Source organism: Rhinolophus sinicus, linkage group LG11 (assembly GCF_036562045.2).
Source record: "Rhinolophus sinicus isolate RSC01 linkage group LG11, ASM3656204v1, whole genome shotgun sequence".
NCBI lineage: Eukaryota > Metazoa > Chordata > Mammalia > Chiroptera > Rhinolophidae > Rhinolophus > Rhinolophus sinicus.
The window spans coordinates 3,623,256-3,643,384 of record NC_133760.1 but is presented as its reverse complement, the minus strand read 5'-3'; the positions used below and the strand labels follow the sequence as shown (position 1 = coordinate 3,643,384).

Genomic DNA, 20,129 nt, shown 5'->3' with positions numbered 1-20,129 from the left:
AGCAGGAGAAAACTGCCAAACTCTTAGGCATGTGAGCAACTTGACAGTAACAAGACCATGTGACCTACTCCTGCATCATATGCAACTATCGTTAAGGCACCTTATCACATCATTTTTCTTTCTGACCTGCCTATCAAATAATATCTGTTTTTACAATTGGTGGATATCTTAGCTTTGGTTAAAAAAAAATACCTTAGCCATTTACACCATTTAAATCACTGTAAATGCTGGGAGGTCAAGTTTAGGCGAATATGAGAAAATTTAACTAGTGGGCTTGACCTAATCTAATGGCTCAAGAAACGATTGTTTGACAATATATACTTTTGTGTTTGAAGTAAATATTTTGTACTGTTTTACATGTTGAGTATTGCAAAGAGTATTCCAATGAGAGAAAGGTGTCTGTTAAGGGTTGGAGTTGAGAAGTTCTGTGTACATTCAGGAAAAGAGAAAGGGCTGAGACAGCATGAAGGATGGATGCTTCCTGTCGGAACACTGACTAAGGAGATAAAAATCATGGAAATAACTTAGCGGCCCCACAAACCCAGTGTATGCAATTCCTAATTTTTAAATTGTTACAAATGAAATCTTAGTCTTACATAAACTATAATACTGTGCTAACACTTTTCACAGGATTGGGTAAGGGCCCTCTTTAGGGCTGCAGATTTCTTGCTGTGTCCTCACATGGAAGATGTTAGGGATCTCTCTGGAGCCTCTTTTGTAAGGCACTGGTCCCACTCATGAGGGCTCTATTCTCATGATTTAAGCAGCTCCAAAAGGCCCTACCTCCTAATACCATCACCTTTGTGAGTTAGGATTTCAACAGGTGAATTTTGGGGCAACACAAACCATCATCAGACCACAGCAGTATCACTGTACCAGTCATTTTATTTGTTGAGAATGATGAAATAAAAACGGCAGGAGGGTACTTCTGGTTCCCAGTCCAGCAGGTACAAAGCTGGAAGTTGTCACTCTACCCTGACAAGCAGAAAGCTGAATAAACTGAAAAAATAAACTTGTTAGTTGCCTAAAATAAGTAAAGTCACAGGGCAAACCAGTGTTCCCAAATTGGGGATCCCAACAGTCAAATACAGAGAACCACTACTTACTGAAGCAGGATCGCCCAAACTGAAACCCCCTTGGGAAGCAGCGCCTGGGCTGGGAAAACTGAGCTGTAATTGACAAGTGCCGAGGCTCAGTAGGGACAAGTCTGAGATAAAAACTCCAGGGGAACCCAGATATGGGGAGAGCCCCCACTTTTGTGGAGTTTTCCCTCCTGGTTCTTGTGGTGAATATGGAAGAAAAATCCTGACGTGCTTCCATTTTTTTTTAAATAAGGAAATAAAACTTTAAACTACCAAGAAAACAAAACTTGCTACGCTTAGAAGCTTTGAAAATACACTCCAAAAGAACTCACAGGTGCATTCTAACCAGTTTGTGCGGTCTCCTCCACTCTCTATTAATCCAGGGCTTCTGTAACAATGACCATTCCCCTGACCCCTATAATGTTAACACCAGTGACATTACCCTACAGAATTCAGGACATCAGGTCCCATGGCTCCTCTGCAGGACCTGGGTGACAGACGTTCCCTCACTAGCCCTGAGCACAATGGAATATCCCCTGTGAACAAGTGAACAAGTTTATGTTGCTCTCAGAAGGACTGAAGGTTGTCACAGTGACCCCCTCCTCAGGTTAACTCTGGGTGTACAAAATATCAAATTAGGACTACAAAACTCTGCATATGGGATCTTTCCATAAAGGCTCTGAGCAGCAATGCAAACTAGGCCGAAACTGGAGAGGTATATTGTGCCATCATACTGTCCCCTCTGAGGCACAGAGTCTGGGATCCCAACCAACGCTGTTCTCCACCTCATGCTAGCAAACCCAGTTAATTACAAACCATCTGATACAGTGAACAGACCCCCAGAATTAATAGTGGCTTAAATAATAAGACGTTTATTATTGTACAAACAAGAGCAATGGTAGACACAGTTCCTGGGTTGGTGACTTGGAGGCTGGAAAATGCCATCACAGGAGTCATCACAGGAGACACCAATAATATCCCTGAAAAATGTAGTCCATCTTTCCAGAGTCCTCTAGGCCCAAATGGGTAATGTCCATGCCCTAACTCATCAGAGGAAAACAATGGGAAAGAGTAAGTGCTCAGACTACTCATAAATAGTCCCACAAATGGGAGAGCACGGGGGTCACTTCCCTGAACATTCTGGGGTGGACAAATGTTGCACTGCCAGGAGGCAGACTTGAAATGCCTTCTGCTATAGAACTGGCAGTGACATAAATCTGGCAATGGCCCTGGGAAGGTTAAAAAGTGCAATGCAGTTCCCACATACCTGGAATTTATGTGGGTGTTCAGATGTGTGAGGTTCAATACAGGCAGATGGCACCTTCATAAGGGATCTCCCCCAGTGCTCTCGCAGTGAACAAAGAACTAGTACATACCTGTGCAGTTAAGGCAGTTCTCCCATTTGAAATCTGTGGTATCCATAAATCCTTTGGCTGCAGGTCTTCTCATATGCGCTGCACTTATAAAGCCTATCTCTACTATGATTTCTCTGGAGTGTAATTATGCTAGATTTTGGTAAACTATTTCCTACATTTTTGCAACACTCATAAAGCCTTCAACCAATGTGATGCTATGGTGTTTTAAGAGCCTGGAGTTGAAGATAAATAACTTTCCACATTCCAATACTCAAAAAGCCTTCCTCCAGTGTAAACACTCTAGTGGTAGCTAATGTTGGAACTATAGCTAAATAATCTCCCAAATTCACTGCACTCAAGGTCTTTATCCAGTGTGAACCCTCCGGTGTTTAATGAGGCTAGAGCTATGGCTAAAAGATTTCCCACATTCATTGCACTTATAAGGCCTTTCTCCAGTGTGAATTCTCCTGTGTTTAATGAGGCTGGAGTTCTGAGTAAAAGATTTCCGACATTCACTACACTCATAAGGCCTTGATCCAGTGTGAACTCTCTGGTGTTTTAAGAGACTGGAGCGGTAGGTAAAGAATTTCCCACATTCACTGCACTCATAAGGCCTTTCTCCAGTGTGAACTCTCCGATGCTGAAGAAGTGCAGAGCTTTGGCTAAAAGATTTCCCACATTCGCTGCACTTATAAGGCCTTTCTCCACTATGAACTCTGCGGTGTTCAATGAGGCTGGACTTCTGAGTAAAGGATTTTCCACATTCACTGCACACATAGGGCCTTGATCCAGAGTGAACTCTCTGGTGTTTTATGAGACTGGAGCTGTAAGTAAAGAATTTCCCACATTCACTGCACTCATAAGGTCTTTCTCCAGTGTGAACACTCCGGTGTTGAAGGAGCGCAGAGCTTTCACTAAAGGATTTCCCACATTCATTACACTCATAAGGCCTTTCTCCAGTGTGAATTCTCCGATGTTTAATGAGGTTGGACTTGTTGCTAAATAATTTTCCACATTCATCACACTTGTGAGGCCTTGCTCCAGTGTGAACTTTCCGGTGTTGAATGAGGCTAGAGCTCTGCCTAAAGGACTTTCCACATTCCCCACACTCATAAGGCTTTTCCCCAGTGTGAACTCTCCAATGGTCACTGAGGCTGTAGCTTTTGCTATAAGATTTTCCACATTCACTGCACATGTAACATCTTTCTCTGGTGAGGGCTCTTTGATGCTGAACAAGTGGGTGTTTACAATCGAAGTCTTTTGTGCATTCTCCAGAGTTGTAAAGAGTTTTTCCCCTGTGAAAGGCTGTCCCACACTCACTTCTCCTATTTGGCTTCTCCCTGGAATGTGTGGCCTGATGCTGGAGAAATGCTGAGTTGGTCAGGAAGTCTCTCACAACCTCCCCACAGGAAAAGGGCTTTCCTGACACACAGAATTTACAATCCTTCACAAATGAGACTGTGCCCATGTTGCTTCTGAAGCATTTCTCTCCAATGTGCTTTTTCTGATGCTCAAGTTCTACACTGAAATACAACTGTTTCTCACATGCCCCGATCCTGTACTGTTTCTGCCCATGACATGTTTCCTGGTGCTCAGTCAAGTGCAAAATATCTCTCAGCTCTGCACCACACATCTCACAAGGATGGGCCTTCTGGGGAGACACACCTGCCTTGGGAGTCCTGACCTGTGACACTCCTTGCACAGGAATGCTCTGCTCAGAAGTTGTCTCCTCATCCTGGGCTCCATGCCAACTACCTGAAAACAAGAAATGCTGGTGAAGTACATACTGACACTGCTGGGAGGGGCCAACTACCCAGTGTGCATCCGACAAACCCAGGAATCAGTCCATGTGACTGTGTCCGGGTTCAGGGAGCTGGTTCAGGTTGAGGATGGGACTGCTTAGAAGTACTGGACTATAAAGAACATAGAATGGGAGAGGCCTCATGAGGTGAAACACACAACCATGCAGTGTGACACACTTCATTTCTCCACTAACAACTTACCAAAGGAACTCGTCTGATGCTAACACATGAATGCAGCATAGGAGTGTGTGTCAAGATCCAAGAAGACATGACTGTAATAGGGCAGCTGGTGTCCAAGGACTGTTTAGAACTATATGCACACCTCATGACACAACACATAGGGGCCAACACTGAAAGTAGTGCAGATGGAGTGGTGAGATAAATGGGTGACACGGAGTTCAGAGATGTGATGTTAACCCCAGGCTGGAAGTAAGAGTAGAAGTGACAAATGAAAGTTGACAAATTGGCAAAGTGTCAAGAAAGGGGAAGGAAATGAAGTGTGGCTACTGCCATTTGCATTAAAATACTACTCAAGCAGAATAGGTTTCTGGTATGATTTAAACATAGTACTGACATCATACACTCCTCTAGGATGCCACTCCTTAGGGCCATTCTCCTGAGTCCATCTTGCTGGGGCTAGATTCATGTACATTTTGTGAACCACTGCTTTCCAACCCAACCCAACTCCCTCAATGAGCGAATGCATGGCATCTTGATGATATAAGTACTAAGGGAAACAGGAGAAATGAGCAGCCAGCAGTAGCCCAGAACAACTCACCATATGACAGCCAACAGGAAAGAAAAGTAAGTATCACACACAGAACTTCGGAAGAGGGCCTTGCAAGAACAGCCCATGGTCTGTATTAAGGAATAATCATGTCAGTGATGGCAATTCCTGGCACAGGCAGGTATGGGGAAATGTCAGCTCGAAGAAGGAAGCAGAACCTGGACACACAGGTGCCTTTAATCTGGACAAAGCCCCCTGGTCAAGGGGGCGGCCGGATGGCTCAGCTGGTTAAAAGCACAAGCTCTGAGCAACAGGGTTGCCGGTTTGATTCCCACATGGGCCAGTGGACTATGCCCTCCAAACTAGACTGAAGACAACAACTTGAGCTGAGTTACCGCTGAGCTGCAGAGGGGCAGCCAGATGGCTCAGTTGGTTACAGCATGTGCTCTTAACAACAAGGTTGCCGGTTCAACTCCCGCATGGGATGATGGGCTGTGGTCCCTGCAACTAGATTGAAAACAGTGACTGGACTTGGAGCTGAATTGCGCCCTCCACAACTAAGACTGAAGGACAACTTGACTTGGAGCTGATGGGTCCTGGGAAAAGCACTCTGCTCCCCAGTAAAGTCCTGGAAACACACACTATTCCTCTTCCCTAACTAAATCTTAAAAAAAAGAAAAGGCAACTAAGTATATCACTGGAAGATTCCTGACCCTGACTCCTTTCCTACAGATTCAAGAAAGCAGGTGTGGGCTGCTCAAGCAGGATAGGGTACTGCACACACCTCAGCCCAACCAACCACAGCACCTACCCAGGACATGGGGGAAGGAAGCAGTACCCATGGTCCTATGTGAAGCTAGACCTGCTCCCGAGGAAAAAGGGAAGGGCACACACTGGCTCATGGCACAGGGGTGAGTTTGAAGACCTTACCCAAGGAGGTTATAAGTGCCAAGTTCTCCAGCATCACATCATGGTACAGGTGTCTCTGAGCCTCATCAAGTAGATCCCATTCCTCCAAGGAGAAGTAAACAGCCACATCGTCAAAGGTCACCCTGCCCTGGCATGATGGGGACAGATGAAACCACAAAAAGCTCCTCTGCCAAGAACTCACAAACCCTTCCCACCACATCTACCCCATGCCCATCCTCCTCCCAAGCTCCCCAAACTCAAAGGACAACCAGGCCCTGGTGCCATTTGCACTATTGTTTTCTCATGATCACAGGGCCCAGTCAGCAGCAAGAAGAGGGAGGTAGATAAGCAGATATCCAAGTTGTGGACCTAGTACAGAGAGCTCCATACAATCATGCCAGGCTATTCCACTGGTGTGGCCACGTAAGTCTTGATACCAGGGTCCTGGAGTCACCAGGCATACTCCCTCTCCAAGTATGCAGAATTCTTGAGATTGGATCCCACAGCCACATGCCTATGGTCACCAGCACTTCACTGTTCCACACCAAAGGAATCTCCCTGGCCTCTCCGCAAGTTGCTTGTATTTAAATCACCTCCTCTTCATCCCACTGTGAGGGTGAGATTCCCATCTTAGGCTTATGGGGATGGCCAAATATATGACCCTGACCCTGTACAGAGGAGATGGATAGCAGTTTATTAAAAAAAAGTGAACAACCAGTAGCTGTAGGATGCAAGCTTTATAGAAGAGGGTGGGGTACCTCCGGATTCCTGCAAAAGGATGTCACCAGCGTGTATGAATAACTCTGAGGCCTGGTAGGGAACAGAAACCCACACTGAGGGATAAGCAAAAAGTGCACCTGGTCCCTTTGATGAGAAGGTTGTCCAGGAGACCTTATCAGTGGCAGACAAGTGGGGAGAACTTGCACTCAGGCCAGTTGAGTCCCTCCAGGTTTCACCACGTGTAAAGGCAGTACAATATTGGAACTGAATTTTAGGCCTTACCACCAACAACTGGGTGACAGGATCCAGTATTACTGTAGACCTACCATGATTTCCAATAGCAGTGGCAGCTCCAAAATCCTTCTATGAAGGCCTCTCTAACCAGCTCCTTTCCTTGCCTCAGGCTTAGCACACAGAACCATATGTGGATCTCAGATACCCATGGTCCTCTTTAGCCTGTGCTGCACTTCATCATGTCCCCTCAGCATTCACAACCTTCCTCTGTCCACCTAACCCTCATTCAAAGATAAGCCTCAAGCTTAGTGACTCTCACAGGTGACCACATCTGCAAGTCACAGATGACTTTATTCTCCAGGCTGAACGCAACACCCCAGACTCCACCAAAGACCTCACCAAATCCTGGTGGAGTTCATAGAGTGGTGAATAAGCACCAGCTCAGGCCTGAATATCACAATGCCTTAATCACTCCTAAGCTTCTGCATCTATCTCATGTCTACTCTTCCACTGGAAACCTTGGCCTGAAACTATCCTGTTCCTGACACACTCTCATTTCACGGCCACTTACCTCCCTCACCTCTCTTTGAAGACCAATACCATCTCCCAGGTATCCAAGCAAGAGAGCCAGTCCTGAGCCCCTAATCACGCCCCCTTCCTGGCACCCTAAGAGATTTACCATCACAATCAGAAAACTGCTCCTCCTAAATGTGACCCACAACTCATTCACCTTGGCCCAGACAATAAGTATGACATTTTGGATGTCTCCATCCTTAACCCTTCCTCAGATTTCCAGACCTGTGTGTTTAGCACTTCACTTAATGTCTCCACTTAGTAGTCCCTGAAAAACCTCAGAAACTCCTGATATCTTTCAAGAATATTACGCCTATTACCAACTTCCTCATCTCAGTTCATCTTCCATTCCCACAGCTGCTATGAAGAAAACCCTAGGAATATCCCTGAGTCCTCTGTTTCACTCCCTCATTGTCCACGTTAGAAAACAGTTGTAGGGGGCGGCCAGTTGACTCAGTTTGTTAGAGTGCTGGTTAAGTCGCTGGTTCAATTCCCACATGGGCCAGTGAGCTGCGCCCTCCACAACTAGATTGAAAAGAACGACGACTTGATCTGGAGCTGAGCTGCGCCCTCCACAACTAGACTGAAAACAATAACTTGACTTGGAGCTGATGGGCCCTGGAAAAACACACTGTTCCCCAATATTCTCCAATAATAATAATAATAATAAACAGAGCTGTCATTTAAGAAAACACATATCCAGGATCCAATCACATCTCCTAAGCCATCACTCTGGTCAATTAACCCTCATATGATTTGTGGCAGTAACCTCCACCCTGACCTTCCTTCCTCTTCCCTCAATCCCATTGTCTATAATCATACTTGTGGATGAAAAAGGGGCCACATACTAAACCTGACAAGCTCAGAGGAAGCCTGCATGGTGGGCCCTACAAACTCAGAGACTGAAATTAACCACATAGAATTCTCTGAACATAAAAATTCCTAATTAAAAGTGGGTCACAGTGGGTAGTCACATCCTTGGCTTGTAGCTTCCTTGACAAAGGTCAATCTTTACCTTAAGTGAGCCTGTCTATTGTCTTTTTGCATCTAAGATAACATACCCTTGGAATGTCAGAGTAATCTCTTTTTCAGGACCCCCCCAGGGCACAACCCACCACACCAAAGCAGGAAACAACAGAATCCCTCATTGTTGTTCTTGTCCCCTGATTACCATCTCTATGTGCTATAAAATGCTAATTATTAACTATCCTGTACCCACCAATGTAAAAGAAGTATGTCTCTCCAATTTACTTTTTATCCAATCCCAGAGATTCCCGCCCCACTTTGCTTTCTCCCACCCCCTTAATCTAACACCAATGGATTTCATGTATCCCTGCTCCTTTGATTCTAAAGTATAAAATAAGTTGCAAACCCACCATTTTCTGGAGCATTCTCACTTTATTGAGATTTTGCTTCTCAGCAATTGTCGTCAGTTTGGCTCAAATAAACTTTGATAAGCTTTCTCCTAGGCTGGATGTTTTTTCATCATTACTTGGTGCAGCTAAAAGGATTCCAAAGAAGCCCACCCAAGAACACCCTGCTGGCCGGAATTCTGTGCTAGGTACCAGCAGGGGCCCATTGTGCCCCACCAGCTCCCTTCTTTGCATTCGGTTAACTTGGGTATGCTTTTCTTGGAATTCTGGACGTCTCTGTTTTAAGGTAGAAGGCCCTGATTTTATTTGAGCTGTTTTTTAAAAAAATCCTCGAGGTGGCATGAAAGGTTAAGGGTTGAGATAACCCAGGCTAAAGACAAGAGTTGAGATAACTCAGGGACAGGAGAAAAAAAAATAAAATGGATGGCTGGTGTCCTCACGGTTGTACTAGACAGCGGGGAGAGAAACCGAGGCACATAAGCATGTTGAAGGGACTCAGGAGGTGACAGCCCCATAAACAGCACACTTTAACCCACTACACAGTATCACTAGAAATTTGTTCAGACTCTGCAGATCTCAAAAGAAAACTAAAATTAACATGGGAAACTGCCTCAAAGGCCAAGCTCCCCGACCCCAGACCCATTAATACTGCAGATGTACAGTTTCTAGGGAGCCTTTACTCGAAAGTACTTACAGAAATGGAAACATTTAGCTACACGTGGTATCAACTTAAGATAGCCAAAATGGAGCTCTTTTGACATGTAAATTAATTTTTTTCTGTGCACAATTGGGAAAAAGGCGGCTTAAATAATCAAACTGAATGAAATGGGAAGCTTACCTCAATTGGCAAATAGAAGCCACTTGAAACAGCACAGAGAGACGTGCTTCTCTCCAGGAAGTTAGTAAGAAAATTTTACGGACTGTCTCTGAACTAAAAAAGGTTTCTGAAGCTGCTCATTGCCAACACCCCCCTTTTCCCTCTTCTCCAACTGTCCCACTGTACACTTTACTTCGTTATCTAGACTTACTCTCCTTTCTTCCCCCCTCTCTCTTCTACACCTCTACTGTAGCTCCCTACTGACCTAGGGGACACTCAATAGAAAACCAGACCAGGATAGACTAGGGAAAAAAACCCCAGAAATTCTGGCACCTCCCTTTAGAGAAAAGCTGGTCACACGCAGAGGGGAACCAACAATTGTGTACAAACAGAATTAAGGAATCTACCAAAGATTTCCCCCAACCTTCTCCAGGACCCTGATGAGTTCGGAAAGGAATTTGAATTAACTGTTAGAACATATGATCCTGGGTGTTCTGACCTATTCCAATTAATGTACCTACTCATTTCTAAGAGCTAAGGTTTGCTAGGGAACTCCTGCAGAGGAGTCTGCTTTTATTGTAAAAAGGTTACCTTAAGGATTGTAGAAAACAAATGGGATTTAGAAAAGAAACAGAAGCAAGCATAGGGCTGCTCCAAGGACTATTAGAGGGCGTTTCCCCTTCTTACTAATACTTTAGGAGAAATTAAAATCACCATGAAAAGGGAAACTATTAAGGCCCTTATGGATACTGGGGCTACTTTATCTGTTCTTAACACTACCCAACTAAGTTACCATCTCTTTTGGAGTCAAGTTTCTGTACAAATGGTAGGGACATCTAATCAACCAATGTCTGTTTAAATCAGAACATAGTCCCCTCCAGCTAGGAAATGTTATGGGGCAACATATATTTTTACTAGTCAAATCTGTGCCAACTCGCCTGATAGGGTGAGACTTTCTAACCAATGATGCTCACATATCCTTCTCCCAGAAGGGTGAAATGTATTTAGAACTAAATGAATCAGATTGGGAAACTAATGATTTTAAAAGAAATTACCTGAGAGGAAACTAGTTTTGAGACTGACTGAACGTTTGTTACAGGACATTCCAATACAACTTTAGGCTTTTTCCAGTACAGATATTGGCAAGATTAAGCCAGCCATTCCTATTAAAATACCTACTGATAATATTTTGCCTCTACCTAATATTTGCCAATATCCTTTAAGGCCTCACGCACTAGCTGGAATTAGCCCATTATACAAGACTACCTTTAAAAGGGGGCCTTATATTAGGTTGGTGCAAAAGTAATTGCAGTTTAAAAGGATAAAAATTGCAAAAGCCACAATTACTTTTGCACCAACCTAATAAGTCCATGTATGAGCTCCTGTAATTCTCCTATCCTTCCAGTAAAGATACCCAATGGGAAAGGATGGAGATTTTCACAGGATCTCAGAGCTATAAAGATAGTCTGTGGTTCCAAATCCACATACACTATTATCAGCTATTGCTGTGTGTACTGGCAATATTTTTCAGTGATAGATTTATGTAGTGCCTTTTTTCAGCATTCTTGTAAAAAAAAAAAAAAAAAAAAAAAAAGACAGGAAATACCTCTTTGCTTTTACACCTGGGAAGATCAGAGTTTACTTGTATAGTAGTACCCCAGGGGTACACAGAGAGTCCCACCTATTTTTCTCAAATATCAAAGCTGATTTGAATGATGCTGAATTTCCCAGAAATCCTACTCTAATCCAATAAGTGGATGATTTACTTTTATGCTCTAGGATATATGAGACTTCCAATAGGACACAATTTACCTATTACAATAGCTAGCCATAAAAGAACACAGGGTCTCATAGGACAAGTTTTGATTCTGTTTACCCCAAGTAAAATACCTTGGCTATCTCATATCTAAAGATGGACTACGGATTAACCCTGAAAGACTCACTGTCACAATTAAGTTCCAAATTTTTCATTAATGGCCCAGCCTCTATATATCTTATCAAAATAAGATCAACCTGATTCAATTCAATGGGACCCTGAGGGGAAACGAGCTGAAGAAATTGGAGACTATTAAACTCAGGAGTAAAAGGGCTCTCTCCTTGCATGATAGCCATCTCTGCTATAGTCATGTCATGCAAACAAACAAAAAAGACAGTTATACTGTGCTTCCCCGAAAATAAGACCTAGCCGGACAATCAGCTCTAATGCATCTTTTGGAGCAAAAATTAATATAAGGACCCGGTCTTTATTTCACTATAAAAAGCTCCTGTAAATAAAATCTCATACTTTTATTTCACTATAAAGACCGGGTCTTATATTAATTTTTGCTTCAAAAGACACATTAGAGTTGATTGTCCGGCTAGGTCTTATTTTTGGGGAAACACAGGAGGTGCTCCATTATTTATGTTACTCATTCTGTTGAATCTCCACTGAACTCTCATCTCATTCAACACTTCTGTCAATTATCTGGCTTCTTATGAAGTACTCTGGCTTTCTGCGCCTAATATTAAGTTGATGTAACAGTCTTAACCCAGCAACTTTATTGCCCTCTTTAAGGATGGAGACATCCACAACTGTGTTTTGCTTACTGACCACCTTCTTGTTCCTAGAAATGATTTACAGGAAACCCTTATTGATAATGCTGACTCTTATCCAAAAGATGAACAGGGACACTGCCAAGCTGGATATGCAATAATTTCCATAGTAAACATAAATTAAAATTCCTTATTTACTTGAATAAAATCTACCCAACAGCTGAATTGTTCTAACAGGAGCTTGTCAATGAGCCAAAGATCAAATAGCCAATATTTACACTGACAGTTGCTATACCTTTGGTGTAGCTCACAACTTGTTGTGGAAGCAGTGAGGCTTCTTAACTTCCTCAGGGCACCCCATAAAGAATGGAAAACAGGTTACAGAATTTAAATTAGATGTCATACAGCAACCGAAACAATTGGCAATTATCAAAATTCCAGGACATTCTAAGGCCACCACCATAGATGCAAAAGAAAATATTTAGTTGATACTGAAGCTAGCCTGACAGCAACACACAGCCAAATTGTCAAGACTTGAGAATGTTTCTTTTCCTATTTAATCAGTAACATACTTTTACAGTTCCAATAGATAGCTGCAGAAGAAGAAAAGAAAATATGGCAACAAAAAGGGGGAACCTTTGACCCAAACAGATATAGCTCAGACCTAATCTTACCTACAGTGGCTCAATTACCTACACTTCAACATTTACATGGGCTAACACACTGAGGTCTTAAAAAGATGATTTCATGGAATAAAGAATATTACTGGAAACCTTCCTCTACTGTAGCTCATAAAGTATATACAGCAGATGTTCTATCTGTCTAAAATACAACCCTGGAAAATCACTTCATGGGTCACAGTTCCCACTTCCTTTAGGTCCATTTGAGGTATGGTAATTTGATTTTATCCAAATGCCACCATCTCAAGGATACAAATATGTGTTAATCATGATTTGTATGTTGTCTCACTGGGTTGAGCCAGTCCCCCGCAGGAGAGCAATAGCTTTAACAGTAGGCGAATTATTAAAAACAAACAAACAAACAACAACCAAAAAAACCCAATTGCAGAATTCCCTGTGAGTTACATAGTGACTGAGGGACTCATTTCACTGGGCCAATAATGCAATCTACTTGTAATATTTGGCCCATTTTACAGCATTTTCAGTGTGCTTATCACTCCAGTCCTCTGGATTGGTAGAAGATACAAACGGTACAATTAAAACGAGGTAAATTTTCAGCAGCTTTTAATCTCCTTTGGGTGAAAGCTCTCTTTATAGTGCTTCTCAACCTGAGATATACCCGTTTTGGTAAACATAGGCTTTCTCCTCATTTGTCATTGTTCACCCTATGTGAAGGGACAAATAAACCAACCTTACTAAAAGTAGACATTCTACATTATGAAGGACTTATCAACCAGCTTAAAGAAATTGATAAATCAGTAACTAACTCACTTCCGTGAGCTCCTGGGAGACAAAGACTTCAAAGACCACAATTCACAACCAGGAGATTTTGTCCATTGGACAAGACATTAATTAACACATTTTTTGCGGGAAACGAGTAAACTCGTCATATCGCTTTTTATACCAAAGCGCGGGAGACGAGAATAACACATATTTTGCACCTCTTTTTAAACTAAAACACTGAAAGTTTCATAGAAAAATATCAAATAGATCGAAAGATATGAATATTTTACGGAAAGTCTAATTTTGGCGAGAAAATGTCAAAAAAGCCCCGTGTTACGACGCGATTTGGTGGGAAAATGCCCGCTTACAAAGTGCTGAAGACTCTCCAACCTCATTGGAAGGGACTTATCAGTGGACATCAAAGACTCCTGAGGATGAGAAGCTGCTGACATCAAGGGTAAACAGCTATCCCAAGACATCAAGAAGGCCTGTATACCTACATAATTGATATTAAACTTAAAATAACCATTTGTTTGATTGTCTTTACCTGCCTGTTAATAGTATTAGTTATAATGACAGTTATACTTGTTCTTTGGGCTTTTCTCAAACCCTGTACTTACTGGTTTTTGCCATGTATAATGCACTCCAGTATATAATGCACACCCACGTTTCTGGCCCAAACTTTCAGGGAACAAAAAATCTTTAATTTTAATTTTTTAATTCAAATTTTTATTAGTTTACATTTAGGTACTTGTTTTTTTTATTATAAAGGAATTTTAGCATTTATTTTTTAACATCATATTATGGTCCAAGAAATTTTACGTGTAACAAATAATTACAAAACATAAGACCAGATACAAGGTACAAGAAATTTTATGTACTGGTAACAAATTTACAATATTTATGCATCACAGAAGGCCAAGAACACTTCTTGTTGCAAGTTCATTGTAAGTTCAACAAAACTGACTATGTATTCCAGGGCATTATTTTGTATATGGATATTGTTATTGATTTCTAGAGTTATACTTTTAACTCATAAGCATAAATAAAAGAATTAAAAACATTTATATAGACATGGAATTATTACTACCCATGTATAATACACATCCTTATTTCTCCCTCACAAATTTAGGCAAAAAAGCGCGCATGATACACAGCAAAATATGGTATATAGCCCAACTGTCAATAATTGCTAAAAGTATGTAAAATAACTTCTATATTACTATTTTTATGGTTTCTCTTGAAATTTAGAAGGGATGTTATTGTAGAAAGAAGAAAAGGCATGTGTGTATATTTTTGAGAGAAGTTAAAAGGAAGTCATTTGTCTTAGTAAGCTGATTATTTCTGAATGAGGAAAAAGAGACAAACTGAGAAGGACAAGTGAAGTTGTAGAAGGTTAGTAGAAAAAATATTGAAAAAGTAATTGTATATATAAATATTAGAACCTAATTATGCCCATAACTCAATAAAGACTACTAACTATATTAATTCAGATAGAAGTTGAAGTGGATATATAAAAAAAATGGCCCTCTATAATGGCTGCTGAGGCACAGAATATTTATTTATGAAACTCTTACTGTCCTCCTGGCCTCTAGAAATTTTTAGATAGTAATTGTAATTTACACCATTGTGTTCTTACAGCCTTGGCCCCTATTAAACCTTAAAGTTACAGTTTCCAGTTATACAACAAACAGAAATCAGATTAATAATGAATGACACTTGAGTGATTCCAATGGAAAGTAGATAGGCCATATTAAAAATAACAATAATAGTAACAATTATGACAACACCATCAGTAAATGGGAACCCATTTCATGGTTAGATTGTGAAGAGGTATATGGTGTGCCCTCAAACGATAAGTAAATGTTATACTAGATGCAAAATACAGAAAAGACAGACAGCAAAACTTGGATTATGATAGTTTACAGGTTAGAAATGATCCAGTGTTTTTCTTTTACTTAGTGAAGGCCCATAAGACTCGATTGCCTCCCCTCTACCCGCCTTTCCTTTAGAGAAAAAAATTTGGCCTTGACTTCCACCTATGGTATGGTCTTGCCCCTTTCCCAATGGTCCACCATTTCAGCAAGACATATGATGTATCTTCCTAGCACTGTGGGACCACATTATCCAAACAAAAGGCTAGTCATCAGAGCATTCTTTTGATTGATTTATGACCAAAAGGGGGAAGTGTGGATGAAAAAGGGGCCACATACTAAACCTGACAAGCTCAGGGCAGGCCTGTATGGCAGGCCCTACAAATTCAGAGACCAAAATTAACCGCATAGGATGGTCTGAACGTAAAAATCGCCAGCTAAAAGTGGGCTGTTAGTCACTTCCTTGGCCTGTAGCTACCTTGACAAAAGTCAATCTTTACTGTAAGTGAGCCTGTCTATTGTCTTTTTGCATCTAAGGTAACACCCCGAATATCAAGAGTAATCCATTTTTCAGGACACCACAGGGCACAATGCACCACACCAGGAAACAGAATCCCTCATTGTTGTTCTTGTCCTGATTACCATCTCTGTGTGCTGTAAAATGCTAACAATTATTAACTATCCAGTACCTACAATGTAAAAGTATCTGTCTCTCCAATTTATCCAATCCCAGAGATTCTCCCCCTCTTTGCTTTCTCCCACCCACTTAATCTAACACCAACGGACTTCATATAACCATGTAACCCTCCTCCTTTGAGTCTAATGTATAAAATAAGTTGCATACCCACCATTTTCCAGAGCATTTTCTCAATCTGTTGAGATTTTGCTTCACAGCTATTGTCGTCAGGTTGGCTCAAATAAACTCTTATAAGCTTTCTCTCAGGCTGGATGTTTTCTTGTCATACTATAGCTTGATGGAGCCAGTTAAGACCTCTGTAATAGCACCTCCCTATTCTGATCTACATCTTTTATTAAGTGCCAGAAGAGACACCCAACTTCTCAGGCAGTCATTCCAATCCTGATTCCTATCCCCCTGCTCTTTATTACCACAAGTAGAAAAGAGACCTATAGCTTCCTGACCACTCTCAGCTCAGTTTTACCTCAGGCATGTGCACACCCTGCTACCAGTTCCCGGATAAACCTTCCACACCTGTTTACATTGGTGGACAAAAATGGAAAAACCTTCATATAATCCTTGGCATGGACTTAAGACCCTGGGATTGGGGTTTCTCCGTGGTCTCCAGACCCAAAACTGGGGAAATGGCACTTAAAAGTTCCAAGACACCACAATCGAGAGAATATGTAGGTGGGAGTTGGGGCTAATGAGGGGCTGGGACACCCTCCCTGTGGTTCCATAAGCACTTCTGCAGTCATAGGAAATGTGGAGAAGCCAGCCAGCCTTAGAGGATGAGACCATGGCGAGTTCAATGGGCTCAGGCCTCCCTGCACGCCTGCCTGGCCATGAAGACTGGGACTCGAGCTGGCTGTTTAATATCTGTGCTTCAGTGCTCAGTATCGTTCCTTACCAGGTCTCCCGCTGCCTGTAACCCTCTCCCACCCGCCGTCACACCGGATGTCACCCACGAACGCCTCACCATCCTGGACGCCGGGGCCTGGGCGGCAGGATGTGAGCAGGCGCCCCGCACCCGGGGCTTTAGGGCTCGGATGGGGTGAGGGCGGTGAGAGCCCGGGAGGGCGGTGAGAGCGCACTCACCTGAGCCGGGAGCTTCAGCGCGGCCGCCGCCATCGGACTCTGTGGGCGGAGCGGGGATGGAGCGGCGGGAGTAGGGGGCTCCGGACGCGACGGTTCCTGTCCCGGCCCTTGCGCGGGGTCACCCGGGCGGCCGAGTCTTAGACCCGTGTCTGTGCGGCGGGGCCACGACTCCTCTCGCGCCTTCTCGGGTCTCGTCACCTCAATCTCGACCCAACGCTCCGGGGCATGACCTGACGAACAAAACCAAGAGCACCTAACATGGCTGCCAAGAGAAGGACGCCAGAAGCTCCAGCTCTCAGAATGTGCCACACGCGGAACCTCCTCTTTTCTAAGCTCTCATTGGATAGAGATGCTGCCACTCGACTCGGAGCATTCTGGGTAATGCAGTTCTCTTAAAGCCACAGACTGCAGTTAAGGAAAGGCCTTCTTCCCGGAAAGGCCAAGGTCAGCTGGAGGAGCGTTAAGAAATGGGATATCCATGTGGCCTTCGCCTCCTCTTTGAAGGGATCGTAATCATATTTCTGCAAAGTGCTCTCTGCAGATGATCACTCAAATTTTGGAGACATATTATTTCAGATTCAGCATCTCCCAGAGGCTAAAAGTATTATTTCTGATGCTCCCAAAGGCTACAAATCCAAATAAGCATATCATTCCACAGTCATTCAGACACAAACTATGTCCACTGTTAGTAGAAGCTAATAAACATTATCTTATTTTAATTCAAATGTATGCACTCTACATCATAACACATTTGTCTGTCCATGAATGTTTGTTCATGGACAAGAGAGAAAATACTCCAGATTGTGTTGTGCCAAAAAAGATAGAGGAATGATGTTGGGGTACAAAGATGGATCTGACAGTTTCTCTGTGACTAAATTTCAGTCAGGCTCCTCCAAGCTTTTTTTGACTAAGCCCAGTCCTTGGGCCTTTATCTTCAAGGGCAATGATTCTGCTAAGTTGGTTTGGCAAGAATTTCCCATCCTCAGTATCTGATCACCAGTGATGTCTGATCAAACTTCCTCATCTCTCACCATCACACAGGTAACATCTGATTACACTGACCTGCCTTCAGAAAGAATCTTTTCAGTCAATTTAGGAAGAATTTCCTTACTCTCTTAGTAATTTTTTATCCAGTGACCTCCACCTTGCTCCTTGGCTATAAATCTCAACTTAAAAAAAGTTGGAGTTGAAGCCAATCTCTCTCCCTTACTGAAAAACCCTGTTGTCCCTACACCTATAGCAAGGGTCCTGAATAAACTGCCTTACAGTTTTAGCAAGTGTGTGAATAATTTTGCTTTGACAGATGTGTCTGTGATTCCCAAAGAAGTCATCTCTCCTGCCTGTATAGTCAATTATTCTGTCCAATTCATTGAGCAACACTTTTATCCATTTAATATCTTGAATCTTTGTTTAAGTGAAACAGCTGGGAAGAAATGACACTGAGCGTTAAGGCACAGGGATTGGACAATCAGTAACGTCACCTAACTCCAGGCCAGGGAAGGGTAGAGGGAGGCATTGCTCACTGAATCCCACATGGACCCATTCCTCTAATGCCAGCCTCTTCCTACATGTTTCCATGGCTGCTGAAGCACTTATGGAACCTACGCAGGTCAGCCCCTCACTTGCCCTGACGCCCATCTACATATTCTCTGGATTGTGGTGTCCTGGGGCTCTTTGGTGTCCTTCCCCCAGTCTGAGGTCTGGGAACCCTGAAGAAACCCCAAGCCAAGGGTGCTAAGTCCTTGTCAGGCTTTATATAGAGACGTTCGTATTTCTGGCAACCAATGTAAACAGATATGGAGGGTTCTTCCAGGAACTGGTACCAGGATGTGCAATGCTTAGAGGTATAACTGAGCTGGGAGTGTTCAGGAAACCACGTCTCCTTTCTTTTAGGTGGGAACAAAAGCAGGGGGACTGAAGTCAGGTCTGGAATGACTGAGAAGTTTGGGGTCTATCCTGGAGGTAATGGGGAGGTTTGAGTCAGAGGAGGAAAGTGATTTTAACAAGGTCTCACCAGACTCCGTCTGGCTGCGGAGAGAACAGATTTTGGGACTGAAAGAGAAGCAAGGAAGATCAGGCTGTAGGCTACTGCTAATTGTTGGTGAGGATGAAGTGGAACAGAATGGTGGCTTAGGAAAAGTGGTTGGATTCTGGATGCATGTTTTAAAAAAGGGCAACTAGATTTTCTAATGAGAGACGGTTCAGGGATGACCCCCAGGGTGCTCGGTCTTAGCAGCTAGTGTTGGAAGCTCCACTATTTAAGATGGGGAAGAATGTAGGAGGAGTACTATTCCCTGGGGGGGGGGGGGGGTTGTATCAAGGGCTTTGTTTTGGCCATGTGAAGAGTCTGAGGTGTTTCACAGACCACTGAGTGGAGGCATGAGGTGGGCAGTTGGACACACAGGTTAGGATGGAGGCATCTGAAAGGTCATAGCTGCTGTATGGGCCTAGATGAATGAGCTGTGGTCACAAAGAGGAGGGATAATCTTCAGGTTACGGTGGTAAAGCTATTAGGGAGGCCAGGTAGGGGAGGGTGGGAGCCCACTTTCTTAAGTGTACATATTCAACAATACAATGAATCAAGCAATGATTTGTAGTGTTTGCCAATTTCCCTGGTGTATGTAGTATGGCCAATTTAAAACTGCCAGCATGATGTCACTAAATGTGGAGTTGGAAAGAGTTGCCAGTAGCCCACCAGCATATTCTATTTCAACCATACTAATTCATATAACACCATATTAATTCATATAACAAATAACTTCAAGAACATAGAAAATAATGTAGCAAAATGATTAGAAAGTGTTTTTATATTTGTTTTTTAAATAGTTTGAGGAATAATTGACTTGATGGTTTGATACATGCTTAGTTTAAATAAAGTTTCCTGCTACCCTTTTTAAACTCATCCTTCTCAACATATAAAATTACTGATACAATTGACATATTATATCTTGTTA

General features: G+C 42.7%; 1 protein-coding gene across 8 annotated transcripts in view; it reads right to left on the bottom strand.

Moving 5' to 3' along the window:
• LOC109439640 (zinc finger protein 560) overlaps positions 1-20,129 on the bottom strand; it is a 35,306-nt gene that overhangs the window by 2,765 nt on the left and 12,412 nt on the right. Inside the window, exons 3-6 of one of the 8 annotated variants that reach the window (XM_074315472.1) lie at positions 17,176-17,405; positions 5,897-6,023; positions 4,103-4,188; positions 3,067-3,261 (exon numbers count right to left, since the gene is read on the bottom strand). In XM_074315472.1, coding sequence (XP_074171573.1) covers positions 3,202-3,261; positions 4,103-4,188; positions 5,897-6,023; positions 17,176-17,405 — 503 coding nt within the window. In that variant the 3' untranslated portion in view covers positions 3,067-3,201. Of the gene's footprint in view, positions 1-867; positions 5,474-5,896; positions 6,024-17,175; positions 17,406-20,129 lie in introns of those variants that run through there. The other 7 variants (XM_074315473.1, XM_074315471.1, XM_074315474.1 and 4 more) reach the window with 7 other exon arrangements.